This window comes from Xyrauchen texanus, chromosome 22, assembly GCF_025860055.1.
Source record: "Xyrauchen texanus isolate HMW12.3.18 chromosome 22, RBS_HiC_50CHRs, whole genome shotgun sequence".
NCBI lineage: Eukaryota > Metazoa > Chordata > Actinopteri > Cypriniformes > Catostomidae > Xyrauchen > Xyrauchen texanus.
The window spans coordinates 38021134-38038824 of NC_068297.1; the positions used below are offsets into that span (position 1 = coordinate 38021134).

The 17691-nt window shown below is 35.1% G+C and overlaps 1 protein-coding gene across 3 annotated transcripts in view; it reads left to right on the forward strand.

Moving 5' to 3' along the window:
* Positions 1 to 1806: 1806 nt before the first annotated feature.
* LOC127662626 (connector enhancer of kinase suppressor of ras 3-like) overlaps positions 1807 to 17691 on the forward strand; it is a 114719-nt gene continuing 98834 nt past the window's right edge. For all 3 annotated transcript variants that reach the window (XM_052153902.1, XM_052153903.1, XM_052153904.1), the window contains exon 1: positions 1807 to 2077. In XM_052153902.1, coding sequence (XP_052009862.1) covers positions 2026 to 2077 — 52 coding nt within the window. In that variant the 5' untranslated portion in view covers positions 1807 to 2025. The remainder of the gene's footprint in view (positions 2078 to 17691) is intronic.

Genomic DNA, 17691 nt, shown 5'->3' on the forward strand with positions numbered 1-17691 from the left:
GAAATATTTAGACCATGATCAATGGAATCACGTAGATGCTTCACCCTGCAACTCCCCCAATATTCAAGCCAAATCTATGCCCTTGGCAAGCCGCCTCTCCTGCTTCTCGGATCACTTTGTGATCTCTACAAGTAAGCTAATAAAATAATTTCAACTTCAAATCAGTTTCATGCATTTATTTATTTGGCAAGTAGTCTTTTAATAGGCTGAATAATGAGCAGTCACTAATTAAATACCAAATGAACTCTAACGCAATCCGGAGGTTGATTCCAGCTGTTCAGCGGTTTCTTTCTTCTCAAATTATATAGTTTCAGTGCAAATAAATATTTTGTGTCCATGTATTTATTTATTTGGATAGTAGCTGTGTAATAAGTGGGATAAAGTACAGTCAGCTGGTTGTTATTGCAAAATAAACCCCTTCAGGCTGATCCCCATCAGGGTTTATTGTGCGATAATAACCGGCTGACTGTACTTTATACTTTATATATATATATATATATATATATACAGGGTTGGGGAGTAACAGAATACATGTAATGGGATTACGTATTTAAAATACAAGTAACTGTATTCCACTACAGTTACAATTTAAATAGTTATTTAGAATACAGTTACATTTAAAAAGTATTTTGATTACTGAAGAGATTACTTTGCATTTTATTGTCATTTGTTTAATTATAATATTTAGTACTTTCAGATGTAAATATGTATACATATAAAAGATGCAATCCAAAGTGCATTTGAACAGTCGTGAAAGACTTTTTAAAGACGTGTTTCATTCATACGAGCAGACAGATAAGTTAGTTTTAAGTAAGTTTGTAGCTCAAGAAATAAACCTTGTGTAAATTGTCAGCTTTACTCTAAGCATTTTACATGCACATGTTGCCAGGCATATTTTTTTTATCAAGAAAATTCACATTGGATCATAATTTATATTTTTCTAGTAAGATCTTTGATATTAGGGCAAAAATCATATTCTTGATAATAATTTTTGTATTGTTTTCCTTTAAAAATATCTAAAAATCTAATTTGATCAATTTGATTAATCTTGTTTTAGATACAACACTGCATAAGATATTTAGGTTTTTCAGATTATGTATTTTCAACGTGTATTGAGTTTTTAGAGACAAAACATGTGAAAAAAAATCTACCAGTGCTGAAGCAGTAATCCAAAGTATTTAGAATACGTTTCTGACCTTGAGTAATCTAATAGAATACGTTACAAATTATATTTTTCAGCATGTATTCTGTAATCTGTAGTGGAATACATTTCAAAAGTAACCCTCCCAACCCTAGATAGATAGATAGATAGATAGATAGATAGATAGATAGATAGATAGATAGATAGATAGATAGATAGATAGATAGATATAGATATACAGATTTAGTTTTGTAGTAGTGTTGTTGGGGACGAAATGAACCCTGAGAAATATTCAGTAGTAATATATAGGCTAAAGTAATATACTATGTATTTAAAGGGTCATCAAATTTAACTACAACGTGCACTGCATTAAATAATGTATTCAAAATATTCCAAAGTATTCAAACTGTTTTCAAAATGTTTGAAAACTTTCCCCAAGGACTGTCCAAAAAATCTCTTTGCTCTAAAGTAGTATAATGATGCCATATGTGACACGTGCATTTGAATAATGATCAACTGAAAGATAAAAGCAAACTCAGGAGACACCAGTAGCTACTTCACTGTTTGGTTGAGTCGTTGATGCTCCTCCTCCGTTTGGCAGATGGGAGGAACACACTGAAATCGGATCCATTTGCCTACCGATGAACTCTTCCTCCACATGATTATCAGCCTCAGACTGTGCCAGTTAGCCACTGTCCGTGTGTGAGAGTCGGCAGGTTCAAACGGAGATATAGCATTTCGACAAGCGTGCTTACTTCTGGATTTTGAGAGGAAAGAATGATCTCAAACAACATCGACGATTTCACACTGCTGCTTTATGCACTTTTTTGACCATCTTCAGCACTTGAGGAGAACTCCAGCGACTGGACAGAAGTTGTAGAGCAATGGATCCAGTAACAAAGTGGACACCGAGGCAGGTTGTTGACTGGATGAGAGGTGAGTTTACCGGTGCAATATTGTAATTTGCTGCAGATTATATATTTTATGATGTATCAAATATAAACTTAATGGAAAGCGAGCGCAGGGATTTTATCAGGGCTTTGTTAAGGCTACCTGTAGTTTCGATGGAACCAAGTCAGAGCGTGTCAACAATGTTCGAGGACTAACAAAACAAACTTGTATGTTTACAAAAAAACTGCTTCTGCGTTGTGGAAGTTAAGGAAACAGTTAAAATTATTTAGGGGGATCACTTTTGTGCGCGTTTTCCAATACTCATTCGTTGTTATTCACGCATAAATATACTTTTACTCCCACAGATCTGGGGATTGTTGTAGACAGATTTATCAAACAGGTCATCACTTCGACTCTTCTAGATAATTATACCCTGTCATCTGTGCAAATGATTGCCGCATAACACACTATTATTCAGCTTTGTAGTATTACTTGTTCGTTTGCAGCAGTGAATTACATTAAAATTGGAATCGGAGCATTTTTAACCACGTGGATATAAATCAACTTCAAATCATAGTATTTGTCAGAGCGCGTTTACATACAAACCAAACACAAAACCAACACCTGTTAACTAGTTTATAAAAATAAAAAAAACGACTTCGTAAGAAAATCGCGAGATTTGGTATTTGAAATTATTTAAGTTTTTCTGTGCTTTTGACGCAGCTAAGCCCGTGAATGGGGCATGCGCACAACACTTGCATACATTGTATTATGCCGGTAATAACGCCGGTTCAGCTGTTGACATACAAGCGAAATCGGGATAATGGTTTAAAATTAAGACGTATTAACTTTTTAAAAGCGATTCCTACAAGCAGTTAGCTGTCTTGGACGTAAGCGGGTCGGCGAGTCCACGCGAGAATTCAAAAGCAGCACTTATTTACAACAGAGGTACGAACGTCGCACAAGAGATTGGACATTTAATACAGCAGTGCAGCACTGGACGGAAGCGCCGATTTAAATTGAGAAACGTTTTCATTATAGACTTGTTTCTTACAAAAACCGATCGATTTGCTTTAGAAGACAATAATTGATCGACTGGTGACGCATGGGTTACTTTTATGCTGCGTAAATGTGACTTGGACTGTCAAAAAGCTGGCACCCGTTTACTTGCATTATAAGGATCTGACCAGCGTTGTAGTCGGGGCCATATGCACGTATACAGAGTATGCTTACTTTTTCCCCCAGGGCTGTTTGCGTATAACTACTTCTAAAGTTCAGTACTTGCTTATACCCACTTGTTTTGCTGCTTCAGAAGTCCATAATTTACTGTCAATGTCAATTTACATTCATTTTAAGTTTAGTAGGGGACATACACACTAAATGCGTTTTTGCATCCTTCCACACTTTTTTCAATGTTAAGCAGTATCTTGCCCAGGAACACTATGGGTCATTTCTACAATTCTTTGACATTTAAGTCATAATTTCTAATGTGTGTGGTATTTCACCCAATTACAATTTTGATATGCTTTATAAAATCAAAAATACTTTTTATAATTTTACACACATATGGTTTGAGATGGCGCCATGGACACGCACTGGAAGCTTCTGTCACCATTAGGGCTGCACCTAACGATTATTTTGATAATCTAACGATTTTTAGAACAATTATTCAACTATTCTGCGATTATTGCAACGATTAATCATTAGCTCTTAACAGATTATTCAGCTTGTGCCCCAACCAGGGTTGCAACGGTATGAGATTTTCACGCTATGATAACCATCTCTGAAAATATCACAGTTTCATGGTATCAAGGTATACGGTATTACACAATTACTATTATTAGTGAAAACAGAAGTGTTATTTTATTTATTTATTTTTGAGCAAACATTTTATTATAATTGAATCTTGAAACCATTTATTTTATTGAAGTATGTGTTACACTTTTAAGAATGTAAAAATGTAAAAATAAGAAAGCAAACAGAATTATAAACATGCTAAAAAATGTAATGTAACTATAACATGTTATATAACTAAAGCATGTTAGTTTATATGTTAAATGAACTACTAAATGAAAAATAACATCAGCTGTTTGAGCTTTTAAAGTAATGTCCTATGATTATTTACAGTTAACATATACTGTAGGTGTACAATAGTGAGGCCAGACTGCTCCTGTCTGTACCTTTAACTCAGTGCTTCTCAACTGGTTTTGCTTCAGGACAGATTTTACTTTGTAAATCAAGTGTCGACCTGCCATAGATTAAACATAAACTGTATTTAATGTATCCTGGGTTGCATATCCTTTTATGTTGCATAGTTTTGTTCATGGTTTTCCAGTACAAGGACATGCATCAAGTGTCATTATTTTTTGATGTTGTGCGCGTGCGTGCGTGTTTGTGTGTGTCGCAAGTTGACGAGTCCGACAGGCAGACAAGGAATAAAGGAGATATGAGCATATGAGATTCTCCATTTTTGTTCAATACCGTAGATCAGCAAATGTACATGGTATGATAACTGTCAATTTAAAACCAACTTGAAAGGTTGTTACTGGTTGTTACCGATACTGGATCGGTATCGACTCTGATACTGACATTTTGAGATGGATCGGGTATCGGTCCGACGAACCAGATCCAAATCCGATACTGTGTGTTAGTCATGCTTGTTACTGTCAAGCTCAAAAAATTACATAAATGAACCATAAAAACACAATTAAAGTAGTTCATATGACTTGTGCATTTTATTCAAAGCCACTTTGAATAAATAGCTCTGTGAATCACAAAAGTCTGTTTTATAAGTAAATATATATCAATGATGCGCAGCTCTAGCGCATCATTGAATGGCGCTGCTCTGTTGATACACATGCACGGCTATTTTTAGCCTTCACACGGTGCGCAATATTTGAGCGCTATTCACAAACAACCTCTCCGATGTAGATGCTCAGTAGTTCGGTTCACTTATAATATGCATTTAGAATGGCACTGGAGGTGCTTTATTAAAAAAAATTTTTAACCAGAATTTGAATAAGAAGCGAATTAATCTACTGTGAACTTCCCTACAAACAGACACATACAGGACTTCCTGGAGAGTTCAGAATATACAGCGTGCACAATTATTAGGTAAATTGTATTCCTCCGGATTAATTTTATTGTTGAACAAACACAAGTTTTGTCTTTCCCATCCATCTGGTCCATCAAGAGTCATTAATTTCATCTGTCTATAAAACCTTTGAAAAATCTGTCGTTCTTGTATTTCTTTGCCCAATCTTGATGCTTCAACTTGTGAATATATTCAGTGGTGGTCGTGTTTCAGCCTTCTTGACCTTGGCTATGTCTCTGAGCACTTGAAACCATGTACTTCTGGACACTCCAGGTAGGTTTCAGTTCTGGAATATGGTAGCATTGGAGGATAATGGGTTCCTGGTAGCTTCACGTTTAATTATCAAGTTTTTTGCAGTTCATTTGCGTCTTTTAAATTCCATGTGTTTTTTGTGCCCCAGTTGACTATTTGCAAAAAAACATTTGATTGTCCTGTGATCACGCCTCAATAGTTTAGCTATTTCAAGAGTGTTGCGTCTGTCTGAAAGGAATTTTACAATTTCTGACTTTTTAGTGTCAGTTAAATCTCTCTTTGGCCCATTTTACCTGAGGTAATGAAGCTGCCTAATAATTATGCACACCTTGATGTATGGTGTTAGTCACATTCACCACACCCTCCCTCATTACACAAGTACATACCACCTGAAAATGATTGAATCCAATAAGCATTCAAATTTATATGGTTTGGAGTTGGCATTATTAGGCAATACTCACTTGCCTAATAATTGGGCACACAGTGTAAAAGCCAGAGGGTTTTAAAGTTAAAGCTGCACGATTGAGATATATTATTATTAGAGGTCGACCGATATAGTTTTTTTTCAGGCCGATGCCGATCTTTTGAAATCCGGGTCGGCCGATGGCCGATTAATGCTGCCGATTTATTTTGGCCGATATGTGCTTGTTTTTAACCTCTTATTTGAAAGATAAAATGTAACACAAATAATTACTTAAGATAGACAACATTTCTCAACAAATACATTTATTGAACACTTGAACAATCTGCACTTGTACACTTAAAATTAAAAATGTATAATGTAAAAACATATTGTCTAAATAATGTATAACAAATATATTAAATAAACAAAGCAGGTGTTACGAACTGCTCCGAGACACGAAGGTTGAGATCCAAATGCAGCTTTAATTAAGGGGCAATCCAGACACGTAATCCAATATTCAGAGCATCCAAGAGAAGCACAGGCATAACTAGGGATGGGTATCGTTAAGGTTTTAATGGTATTACTACTCTTACCGATACTGCTTATCGATCCGGTATTAACGGTATTCTTAACGGTTCTTTTGTTATATATATATATATATATATATATATATATATATATATATATATATATATATATATAATAATTGTATTTCTGGAAGGTCTACTAACATTACTGTTCAGGTGTGGTCTAAAAAGAAATCTAATAAAGTAATCAATTGTAAAATAACACTGCATAGTTTATCATAGATAGATTAATGCTTATTAATGCAGAAGTTATTCATTCAAGAGATGTAAGTGATTTTCTCTTTGCCTTTTGTTGTTTGATTTGCAGTAATGGCTCAATCGTCACATGTTTAATAGACAGCTTCCCCTTTAAGACCGAGTTCAGAGCTAATAGGCTCCTGATGCAGCATATTTTCTCCCCAACTATTTCCATAACTACATCCATTTAAGACATAAACTGTGTTTAAGTGAATCTCCAAGCCGGTCGTTTTGACATATTTTTGTGTATAGTTGATCGTTTAGACGCATGAAACCCAAAGTAGCCTATAGTTTGCTTGTCTCGTTGCGGTGTGTTTCGGAGCGTGCGCCACCTTGGGACCGGTATCTCTTGCGCTCTTTTTATTATTAAACGTGTCCCGCAATTTAGCAACAGTAGCTACAATGTATTTTACAACAATCACCGATCGTGCTGATTCTGACGTTAAGTTTGAGTTTTAAGGAGAAATGTCAGTGCACCGCTGTGAAGGGAAGGAAGTTGTGCTAGACAGAATGCGACTTATGTATAAATATTATTTTTATAATCTTTGGAAGGCGAAATCTAAAATAAACTCAGACTAATAATCACAGATTTAAACCAGGCTATGTTTGAATGTTTAGTTCTGTCACTCATTAAGCTGGGCTCGTGTTGGGCTCGTTTTGTGCTCGCTGTGGCACCGCGTGAGCGAGTTCTCTCTCTCTCTCTCTCTCTCTCTCTCTGACTGCGAATAGTTAAATTGCATCACAGACAAATGGTTTCATATTATTATACATAGAAATGGCTGGCGAGATAAAATAACTTTCTCTTTATAGCAATAAAGAATGTATTTTCTTAATTTCTCCAGTACCGACAGCAGAACCGATAACGTCCGAGCTTACCAAAACCAGTCCTTCAATAGCCTATAGCGCGTTGGTATCTTTTTTATTACTTATTTCTCTGCATTGAGTGACAACCCTCTCAAATATAAGATACACAAACAGAACAAATAAAAGTCTCAGATTCACTGTCTGTAATTGCAAAATTCTTGCTTACTTATTGTGACATGATAGCAACCCTTCTGCTGTGATAATGCAAATTCAAGTACGCTATCAATATCCAAAGTAGCCGAACGTCATGTCAACTATCGCGTTTGTCACGTTTTTTCTTGAAGTTGGCAGTAACATATCAAAAGTTTTTAATTAAATCTAAAGAAGTTATACAAATGTAATCCTTACTGTTTTCTCCAAGGAATTTAGCGCCTTCCTTAGGCACTGGGTGAGGTCTGCTCACTCTGCTGGAAAATGACTCTAGGGGCAGTGTGCGTCGAACACGTGTTCCACAACAACACTAGGCTGCCCACAGATGCGCCTGCCTAATAATCGGCTTGATATGCGTGGATATTTGCCGATTATGTAAAAAATGCAAAAAATCGGCCGATTAATCGGTCGACCTCTAATTATTATTATTATCATGATATCTTGTGCAAAAAAGCTATCGGTATTGGTATCTGCCGATACAGAGATTTCCGATATCGGATCGGAAGAGAAAAAGTGGTATTGGTGCATCCCTACCAATGATCCAATGTTATTGATGCAGTGCACATATAATCTTTTTTTTTTTTTTTAAAAGATGTAGCCCATCTTTATTTTAATACTCTCATGTCAGCCACGTCCATACGCATTTCTGTCAGGTGATGAAGCAACCTTATTACATTAATTTAACTTTATGAGCACTAAATACTCTTTTTGTGTGGACACGGATGTGTGCGGGGTCTGTGAAGCCAAATTGTGCTCTGCTCTCCATGCGCCATGCATGCGCGTCAACCGACCTTCCTCCAAAAGGCAAGCTCCAGTGACAGGATCCGTGCAAGCACGTCAACCAGGCGCTCCTTAAAATGTGAGCTCTGACAAATGCAGAGCGGCTTACATGCACAATTAATTCGGGCTTCAATCGATATCTTTGCGCATGCAAACCATTTGAATTTTACATGAATTTGCCATTTTAAAGTACCATGGAGAAGTTCAACCATGTGAAAATGTTTTACAACGGCAACACTCTGAACGGCACTAAAGAGTGAAAGAGAAACACCTGCTCAGCTCCAGCATCTGTTATAACACTTTGCACATCTACACATTAACATCTTAAATAATATTTATCCCAGTTAACTGTAACATAATTTTTCATTAAAACTGTGGAAGTTGTAGCAGAGAAAAAAAACAAATAGTTGGAAACAAGACTCCGGGGTATCTAAGTACACTGGGCATGTAAGTTCTTTGAATTTGATTAAACTGAAAAATAAGCTGTAATCAATTGATCACTTGTGTGTGTGATTTGATATTTTTTATATTATTATCTGTGTAGTTCTTTTCAACATCTGAAGTACCTTATTTTCTTGTGGATGTCCCAATGTGGATTCTAAATGTGCACTTTTCAGAGAGCTCTATAAAATATTCAAATTATAATTTTGTTGCATTTGAGGGCAGTTTTTTAATTGATTGTGTAAAATAGGTGCATAATATCGGAATATCGATTGCTGGGCCCTGAATCAAATCGTATCGCGGCATACTTTGAAGTATCTGCAAATATTGTACCGCAGGCCAAGAGAATCGAAAGAAGATTGTATTGTGATAAAATGTCCAATTTACTAGTGCTTACTAACAATAAAGAGGACAAAATCATCTTTTAAAAATACCTTTAAGGGACATTCACTGATTTAAAGAAAAAAATAATTTTGAGTTTAATTCAGTAAAGAAATTCCTTTTTGTTATCGTGTTTTGTCTTGTTTCCATTTTTAAAAAAATCCTTTAAAACAAGATACTTTTACTTGAGAAGCAACATATAGGATATTTAGACTTGTTTTAAGGGACTGTATATTAAATATAAGTGTGTATATTAAATATAAGTGTATTTTGTATATTCAGTTGAAGTCAGTTTTGTTTCATCGGACCAGAGGACATTTCTACAAAAAGGAAGATCTTTGTGCTCTTGCAAACTGTAACAAACTGTAGTCTGGCTTTTTATGGGAGTTTTGAAGCAGTGGCTTCTTCCTTGCTGGAGCAGCCTTTCAGGTTATGTCGATCTTGTTTTACTGTAGATATAGATACTTGTCTACCTGTTTACGCCAGCATCTTTACAAGGTCCTTTAATGTTGTTCGGGATTGATTTGCACTTTTCGCACCAAACTATGTTAATCTGTAGGAGACAGAATATGTCTCCTTCCTTAGCAGTATGATGGCTGCGTCGTCTCACAGTGTTAATACTTGCATACTATTGTTTGTACAGATGAACTTCGTACCTTCAGGCATTTGGAAATGGCTCCCAAGTATAAACCAGACTTGTAGGGGCCCACATTTGTTTTCTGAGGTCTTGGCTGATTTCTTTTGATTTTCCCATGTAATGCAAAGAGGCACTGAGTTAAGGTAGGCCTTAAAATACATCCACAGTTACACCTCCAATTTGCCTATCAAAAGCTAAATGGCTAATGGTATAAAAGGCTTGACATAATTTTCTGGAATTTTTTTCAGGCAGGATCACGATCAAAGATCTTATCACGATTCATTTTCACATTGGCTTTTAGACTGAAACTCGTTACAGAACAGTACAGTCAAACTTATTTCCCTATTTAAAAAAATAGCCCTACAAGGTAACAAAACATTAAAGAATAAATAATGACAGACCATTTAGGCCAAAGTACCTTTTCGAACAGATTTTAATCAAGTGTACAATTCTGCAAATTAAGAACATTCAACAAGAATTTCAACATGATTTATACTACAATCAGAGACTTTTGCATAAATCCCATCCCAAAATGAACATTGGTTTTGAAAAATCTAACATTGATAACAATTGTAACCATCAGGTAGCTTATTACACACCAATCCTCACACAAATCAGTCTATTCACAATGCGACATAGCCAGTTTCAAACAATATAAATGGCTTATTTAAAATATGTTAAATAAAAATGTAAACTCTTGTAATCTAATGCAATTATGCAAAGTATTAACATTCAACAACAATTTTAACTTGGTCTTGAACTTGATCTTCATATACAATCAGAGACTTTAGCATAACTTCCAAAATATACATTGGTTTCAAAAGGAAAAACACAACTCTATGAATAAAAAAATAAGGTCAATTAAAAATGTAAACTAACTCTTGTAATTTTATAAAGTGAAATGGTGATTCAGAACCAAAACAATCAACCAAAGGTGCAAAAATATGTCTGAATCCTGACTACTGAAAACCCAGCAGCTTTAGAACATGCCTTTCACATCTTACAATTTATATCTCCTTCTAAAATAAGACAGAGTATGAAAGATCACAGTCACAGATTTTTAGCCAGGAAAACCAGTTGATTGAGTTTCCCTTTGGCTTGTGACAATATAGCCCCAGTGCTGAAGACTCTTTCTGACAGAGGACTTGTTGCTAGAATTCTAGCTAGTTGGCAAACCCTTGGAAAGTTTCCCTCATTGACTTTCCACCATTCCAGAAGATCCATTTCACTGTCTTCATTTGGTGTGGACTAGTGCAACTAGACCATAAATCAGCTGTTGTAGCAAAAAACGGAACGTTTTAAGTTTTGTGTTCAATCTTGTTGCGGCATTTGGAGTACAGCCGTGGAATGGCCGTGGTGGATAAATATTTGCGGCTGGGTATCTCGTACTGCAGATAAACTATTTTGAGAAGTCTTTTGAAGCCCTCATTTTCCACGGTTTTTATGGGAATCATATCCTTGGCCTGGTAAAATGTCACTGCATCAGTTAACTCTTTCACTTGCACTTGTCCTGTCATTTGGAGTGCCTTTCTCAAATGCCTGCTTCGTTTGAGTTGTTTGTTTTAGCCTTGTATCCTCTGGCTGCATGGCTGGAGCTGATGCACTCACGTGGGATCCTCACACTGTTTGACTGTCAGCATACTCTTTTAGGTGGTTAAAAAGGTTCGTCATGTTGCCATCCGACATCCGAATCTTATCTTTACATAATTTACAAATAACTGTTGTTTGCGCCGCGTTGTTTTTGGAAAATCCAAACCAGTTCCATATTACCTATGTTGTATTACTTTTAGGGACCAACTCTTACGTGTTTTCATCCATGCCGCTACGTTGCTAAATAAGGGATGTGAAGGTACTTCGCTTTGCATGTTGGGACGGGTGTCCCAGCCATAGAACTGCAGCTGATAGATTGTGCACCGTAGCCTAATACTAACGATCTCTCTGTAAAGGCAGCTTGTGGAGACAATTTAATTGTTCACGATTGAATATCGTCGTACCGCACACCCCTACTTAAAGGCACAGTTAACTTGGTGTATGTAAACTTTTGACCCACTGGAATTGCAATATAGTCAGTTAAAAGTTAAGTTTAAAGAATTGTTGGAAAAACTACTCTTGTCATGCACAAAGTAGATGTCCTAAACAACTTGCTAAAACTATAGTTTGCTAATTTGAAATCTGTGGTTTAAAAAATGAGTTTTAATGTCTTCATCCTATGTGCAAACTTCTGACTTCAACTGTAAGTGTATTTTTTTTCCCCTCGGTTATACTTCTGCGAGTGCAGTAAAGACAAAATATACTTGTATTAAAGATCTATTCTCTAAAAGCAAGTATAAATATCTTCTTTATAATATATGTATAGTATAATATATGCTTCTGATGAATGCATCTTTTTTTAATTTTTTTTTTATTAAGGATTTTTAGATATTCAAAATACAAATATTTTAAAATATTATAGTCAACATTCTCAGATAACAATATTTTTCTTCTGCAGTATAGCTGCTAAAGAAAATCTACATTTGTTTTAAAAGAGAAAAGCAAGCCAAAACAAATAAAAAATGTGTTTTTGTAACAATTTTGTTAATGGGTGGTAGACTACCCTCTCTCACCTTTCTGTTCACTTCAATCCATGTTTAACTCACAAAAAACTAAACTTTTATTAATAAAGCTGCATATTGCCAATTTTCTTCATGATAAGAAATGCAGAGTGATCCATATATAATGATTCAATAAATTGCAAGCCCATCACGTTATAATCTAGCTGCATTAAGCGTGTGTAATTTTAACACTGATAGTGGAGGATTTCTGTGTGTCCCTTGATTCATTGCCCACCCTGTTATGTCATGATACTATGACCTTTCATTGAAGATATATGTTAGGAAATGACATCACACAAAATGGAGGTGGACATCAGCCATTCTGCCAAATTACTTTAAAGTTTAGAAATCTGTTGTTTTATTTATGTTTTCCTTTTATTTTGTGGTGTTAGTCATATGTGGTCAAGCATAACATGTTTGTTATTATGGGAAGATATATGGGAAATTAATTTATTCAAAAAAATATATATAAAGTTTTGTCAAATTGATTGTAAAATCATAAATATTAGTTTACAAATATGTTTCCTAGATATTAATCTCAGACCATGTAGTGGTTCATTTATCCACTGAATATCCACCCTGATGCTGCCCATTTAACTGGATGGACATCTGAATTTTTTTGTAATTTAGCTTGACCAGTACGAGTAATACAATCGTTAATATGTTCTTGTAATGATGAAACATGAAGAAACTTTCAAAAGTATGTTTTTTATTTTTCAAAAGTAACAGTAAAGTACAGTTTATAGTAACAGACAACACCCCAACCCCAAGTTCCAAAAAGGCGTTTAATCCATTAGAGGTGCAAAATAACTAAGTGTTTAAAAGCAATTATAAAAACAAGGTTACATTTATAATTTTTTTTTTAAAAAACAGTCTAAAAAAACTAGCACTGTTTTTGGTACTAACAGCAGTACCCCTCCCTAAACGATTGAGGCTGGAGTATATTTGCACTCAAGCATAACCTTGTCCATGTGCTCAAACCTTTGTTGTCCATCTTTTTTCCTCTCCCTTATTGATAGCTGGTTTAAATACACAATTTTCCCGCCTTTGCTAATTGGAACAAACCATTATTTGAAATAAAATTAAGCTTCATCTCCCCATTCTTAAATACAAAGTCTTTGAATAAATACATAAGAATGAGTTAAAATGAGAGTTAAACGTAACCAATAAATAGGACTGATAAAACATTTGAACAATAAAACCCCAATAAATATTGAAAATTGGTGTATAAAACAAGAAATAAGTCCTTTTTGAACAACATAAAATCCTGTGATGGAGACAGACTTGCAGGTTCTCCATCGCAATGATTTGTTTTTGAATCCTCTTAATTATACACTTATTATGGGTTCAGTCTTATTGGTGTAACCAGGTGTTTTGAACTTCAAGCAAACAATGGTGATGTTAATGGATCTACCCTTGAAGGGCTTGAACTAACAGCCTTTAAGTTACAAGCCTTGATGTTTAACCACTATGCTACACCACCCTGAATTGAATGGGAATAGCCTTTGACCACAAACGGTGCTTCGCAAACATCTACTGTACCACTATATTGAAACACCAGACAGCGGGAAAGCATGTTTACAAAGAAACGAAGTACCCCGCTGTCTATAGTTAAGAGAAGAAAGAACAAGAGCTGGATCAGTTCAGTGTTGAATGAAATACCCTAAGGCTTTAAGGGTGCACAATGGTTCGTGTGGGGGGGCTCCTGTCTCTCAGCACGGTTTCATTTATTTATTGTTATTTGATTTCCCTGTGCATAAGAGACAGTTGCAATAAATGCTTTTTTTTTTCTCTCTCTCTCTCTCTCTCTCCTGGGGACAGTACCTGCCAGGTGTAACTCAAGTGGCTTTTATCTTTGCTGGAGGCATTATGTAGTCTGCTCCATATTATGCAATTGTTAGCTTAAGATCTTTATCACTTTTCTTTTACCCCTTCAGCTGCTGAAAATGTATTTGGTTAAGTTCTGGATTTTTCATTCTCTAACAAACACAAGAGCACAAAGTTGCATTTAAAGTCACATAATTCACTTTCCAAATACAATCTTTAAAACTTTGCTTCTGGTTTGGAGTATATTCATGGAATGTTCTTCTGAAACTGGAGGGAATAATTTCACAGATACAAATTTGGTTTTTATCCCTCCTCTTCTGCTCCCACACTCGATGAGGGACAGTTGAGTGCCTTACATTATTTTTAAAATCTTTAGAAGCAGCTGCAATATACAATGTACAAAAACTGTAGATGAGTGAGTATATTATGCATTACCAAACTTCTAAATCGCCTGTTATATAGAACTAGAGTTGTCTTTCTTTTTCTATATTGCTTTCTTTGGCCATGGTTATTCGTTGTTTAGTCTCTAAATTCGTTATAGGCGCATTGTGTAATTTCTTTGCCACTAGTGGCATCAAATGGAATTGCTAAAATAATTGTTTTTAAACAGGTTTCCTGATCTCGCCATCTTACATTTGTTTGGTAGTCCAGTCCAAAATCATGCCATTGGTTGAGCTAACTTTTATTTTTTTTAATTTTTTTTTTAAGCTAACAGATTACAACTGTTTTCTTTATATATGAAGATGTTATTAAAACTGAATTGGAAATGTTTTACCAGGTTTTAGATTTATTTTTGGTACTTTTAATGTCCTAGACCCAGACCTTCAATATGAAAACCCATTATAAAAACAAAGTAAAACATGTTTAAAACCATGGTAATTTTAACAGAGAGTGTTAAAATTAGCTCCTAATGAATATATATGTGTGTGTGTATATATATATATATGTGTATATATATGTGTATATGTATATATATATATATATATATATATATATATATATATATTATTTATTTATTTATTTTTATATAAAGTTAGTGTACTTGTTAAACAAGATGACAAATGTGTCAGTGAAGAGCATGCTTGAGATGGAATATGGCGAGTAATAAAGTTTGAAGAAAACACAAATTCAAGGTAAATATTGCTTGTGTACAGACTATTTTTATTGGACGTAACTTCCAATGAAACTGTACTTTTGCCAGTAGTGCAAAAAATGTTAAATATTTAATTGTGTGTGTTTAGGATTCATGAAATGTTAGCTATGAATTTATCCTTAGCAAGACAATGAAGTCAGCCGTTTTATGCCAAATACATGTGGTCATTTCCACCACAGAATTCTATTAAACACAGTACAGATTTTGAAACGTGTTCAAAATGACACTGAGGTATTTTTCATGACTTTCAGAAAATAAATGGCATTAATCTCCTGTGAAGTGCACACACTTGGATATGGATATTAGCCATATAATAATAATAATAATAATAATAATAATAATAATAATAATAATAAAAAACAGTTGAGTGAATTTCTTTTTTTACAGGATTTTACTTTCTAGAAATCCACAGTGCCCAAAATTGAAGAAACTATCATGTCAAACTTTTTCATCCTAAATATTATGTCAGGCCAATGAAAGAAAAAATTCTGTGTAGTGCTGTTAGAGGTGCAGAAATTACACCACCTTAAAGTCTGCCCTAAATCTAGTCAAAAGTTTTATCAGTGTTGTCTCTGTTCATATGTTTCCGCTCACATGAGCTCTTCAGTAGCTGGGTTTCCATCCATGTATGTCAATGCACATTTTTGAATATCGCATAAAAAAACACTGGATGGAAACACTAAGATACAAAGAAAATCTTGAAAATGCGTATCAAAAACCTATACGCTAGTTTGAGGTGGATTCATTTTTTTTATTAGATGAGAAAAAATGCACAAACTATAATGGAAACACATTTACAGAATAAACTACTATTGAATTTACTAGGAATACAAGATGTGCATTATATAAATAGTGATGTGACTGAATAACTAGTTCATAACTGAACTAACCAGTGGCCCAATCATCACATCTGAAATGTTGCCCTGGTCATCCTGAAATCAACTGTGTCTAGACAATCCAAAGCCTGTATAGAGTTTGCAGAGAAAAATTATTCAATTATTTAAGCAGGTTTATTGACACTTAAATATAATAGATAAAGTCATAATGATGGAGTGGAGTGGTGGTGGTGGTGGTGTAGTGGTCTAAACCACATAACTGGTAAACTGGTAATCAGAAGGTCGCTGGTTCGGCCACCACCATTGTGTCCTTGAGCAAGGCACTTAACTCCAGGTTGCTCCGGGGGATTGTCCCTGTAATATGGGCTCTGCAAGTCGCTTTGGATAAAAGCGTCTGCCAAATGCATAAATGTACTGGAGGAACGCACATGCATGTGACGCTGTCGCTCCGGGATATGAGATGTTCTTTAGAATGTTTTGACTAATCCGCAAGTATTTTATTAAGTAAAGAGTCACAGTGGCTACATTTCCCCAGATGTGAAGATTTAGTTCTTTTGAACACATGGGATGGAAACGTGGCTTGATCTGTAAATTGTTTTTGCGATATGGTTTTTCACATGGATTGAAACATGGCTAATGAAACTGTATCAGGTAATGGGAAATGTTACTGGCTCATAATTGTGGCAGCAGGTAAAGATATCGAACAACAATGACACTTTCACACATTTATAACACTGTAACACTGCAGATTATCCGTTCATTTACACATACTTTTTGTGCTGTTCCTCTCAAAATGCTATATAATGACACCAAAACACATTAATGCATGTCTTGTAAGGTGATACATTTTAACGTTTCACTTACATGACCAACTACAAATGCAAGGGTGCCCAATTGCGTGGTTGCTCAGCTGATAGTGTTGCACTTGCGATGCAAAGGATTGGGGTATGAGTCCTGAAGAGCCAAGTGTCATTGAAGCGCCACCAAATGATGTGGTTGCTTCAGTAATTGTGGTGTTCTCACATTTGCTTTTTATGACACTATTGTTTAGGTTTAAGGGTAGGGATGTATAGTACATTTTGTGGATTTACAAATCGATCGAGCATTAAAAACCTAAATGTAACCGTGACATTTCACGTTGGAACTGCCATGATGCATGTAATGAACCACTTAATAACATTTTGCCCAAATGCTGCCACAGTCTATGATTTTCATTAGATGCTATTATGGTATTTGAGGAGTCTATAAAAGTAGCATATAGAGTTTCTCAAAACTACAGAATTCATTGTTGTCTTTCCATAATGCATCTATAAAAATGTGTTTCTAGGGCTGGGATAAACGATTATTTTTTAAACTATTAATCTAGCGATTATTTTTTCGATGCATTGATTAATCTAACGATTAGTTTTTTCAGTCCGATTCGATT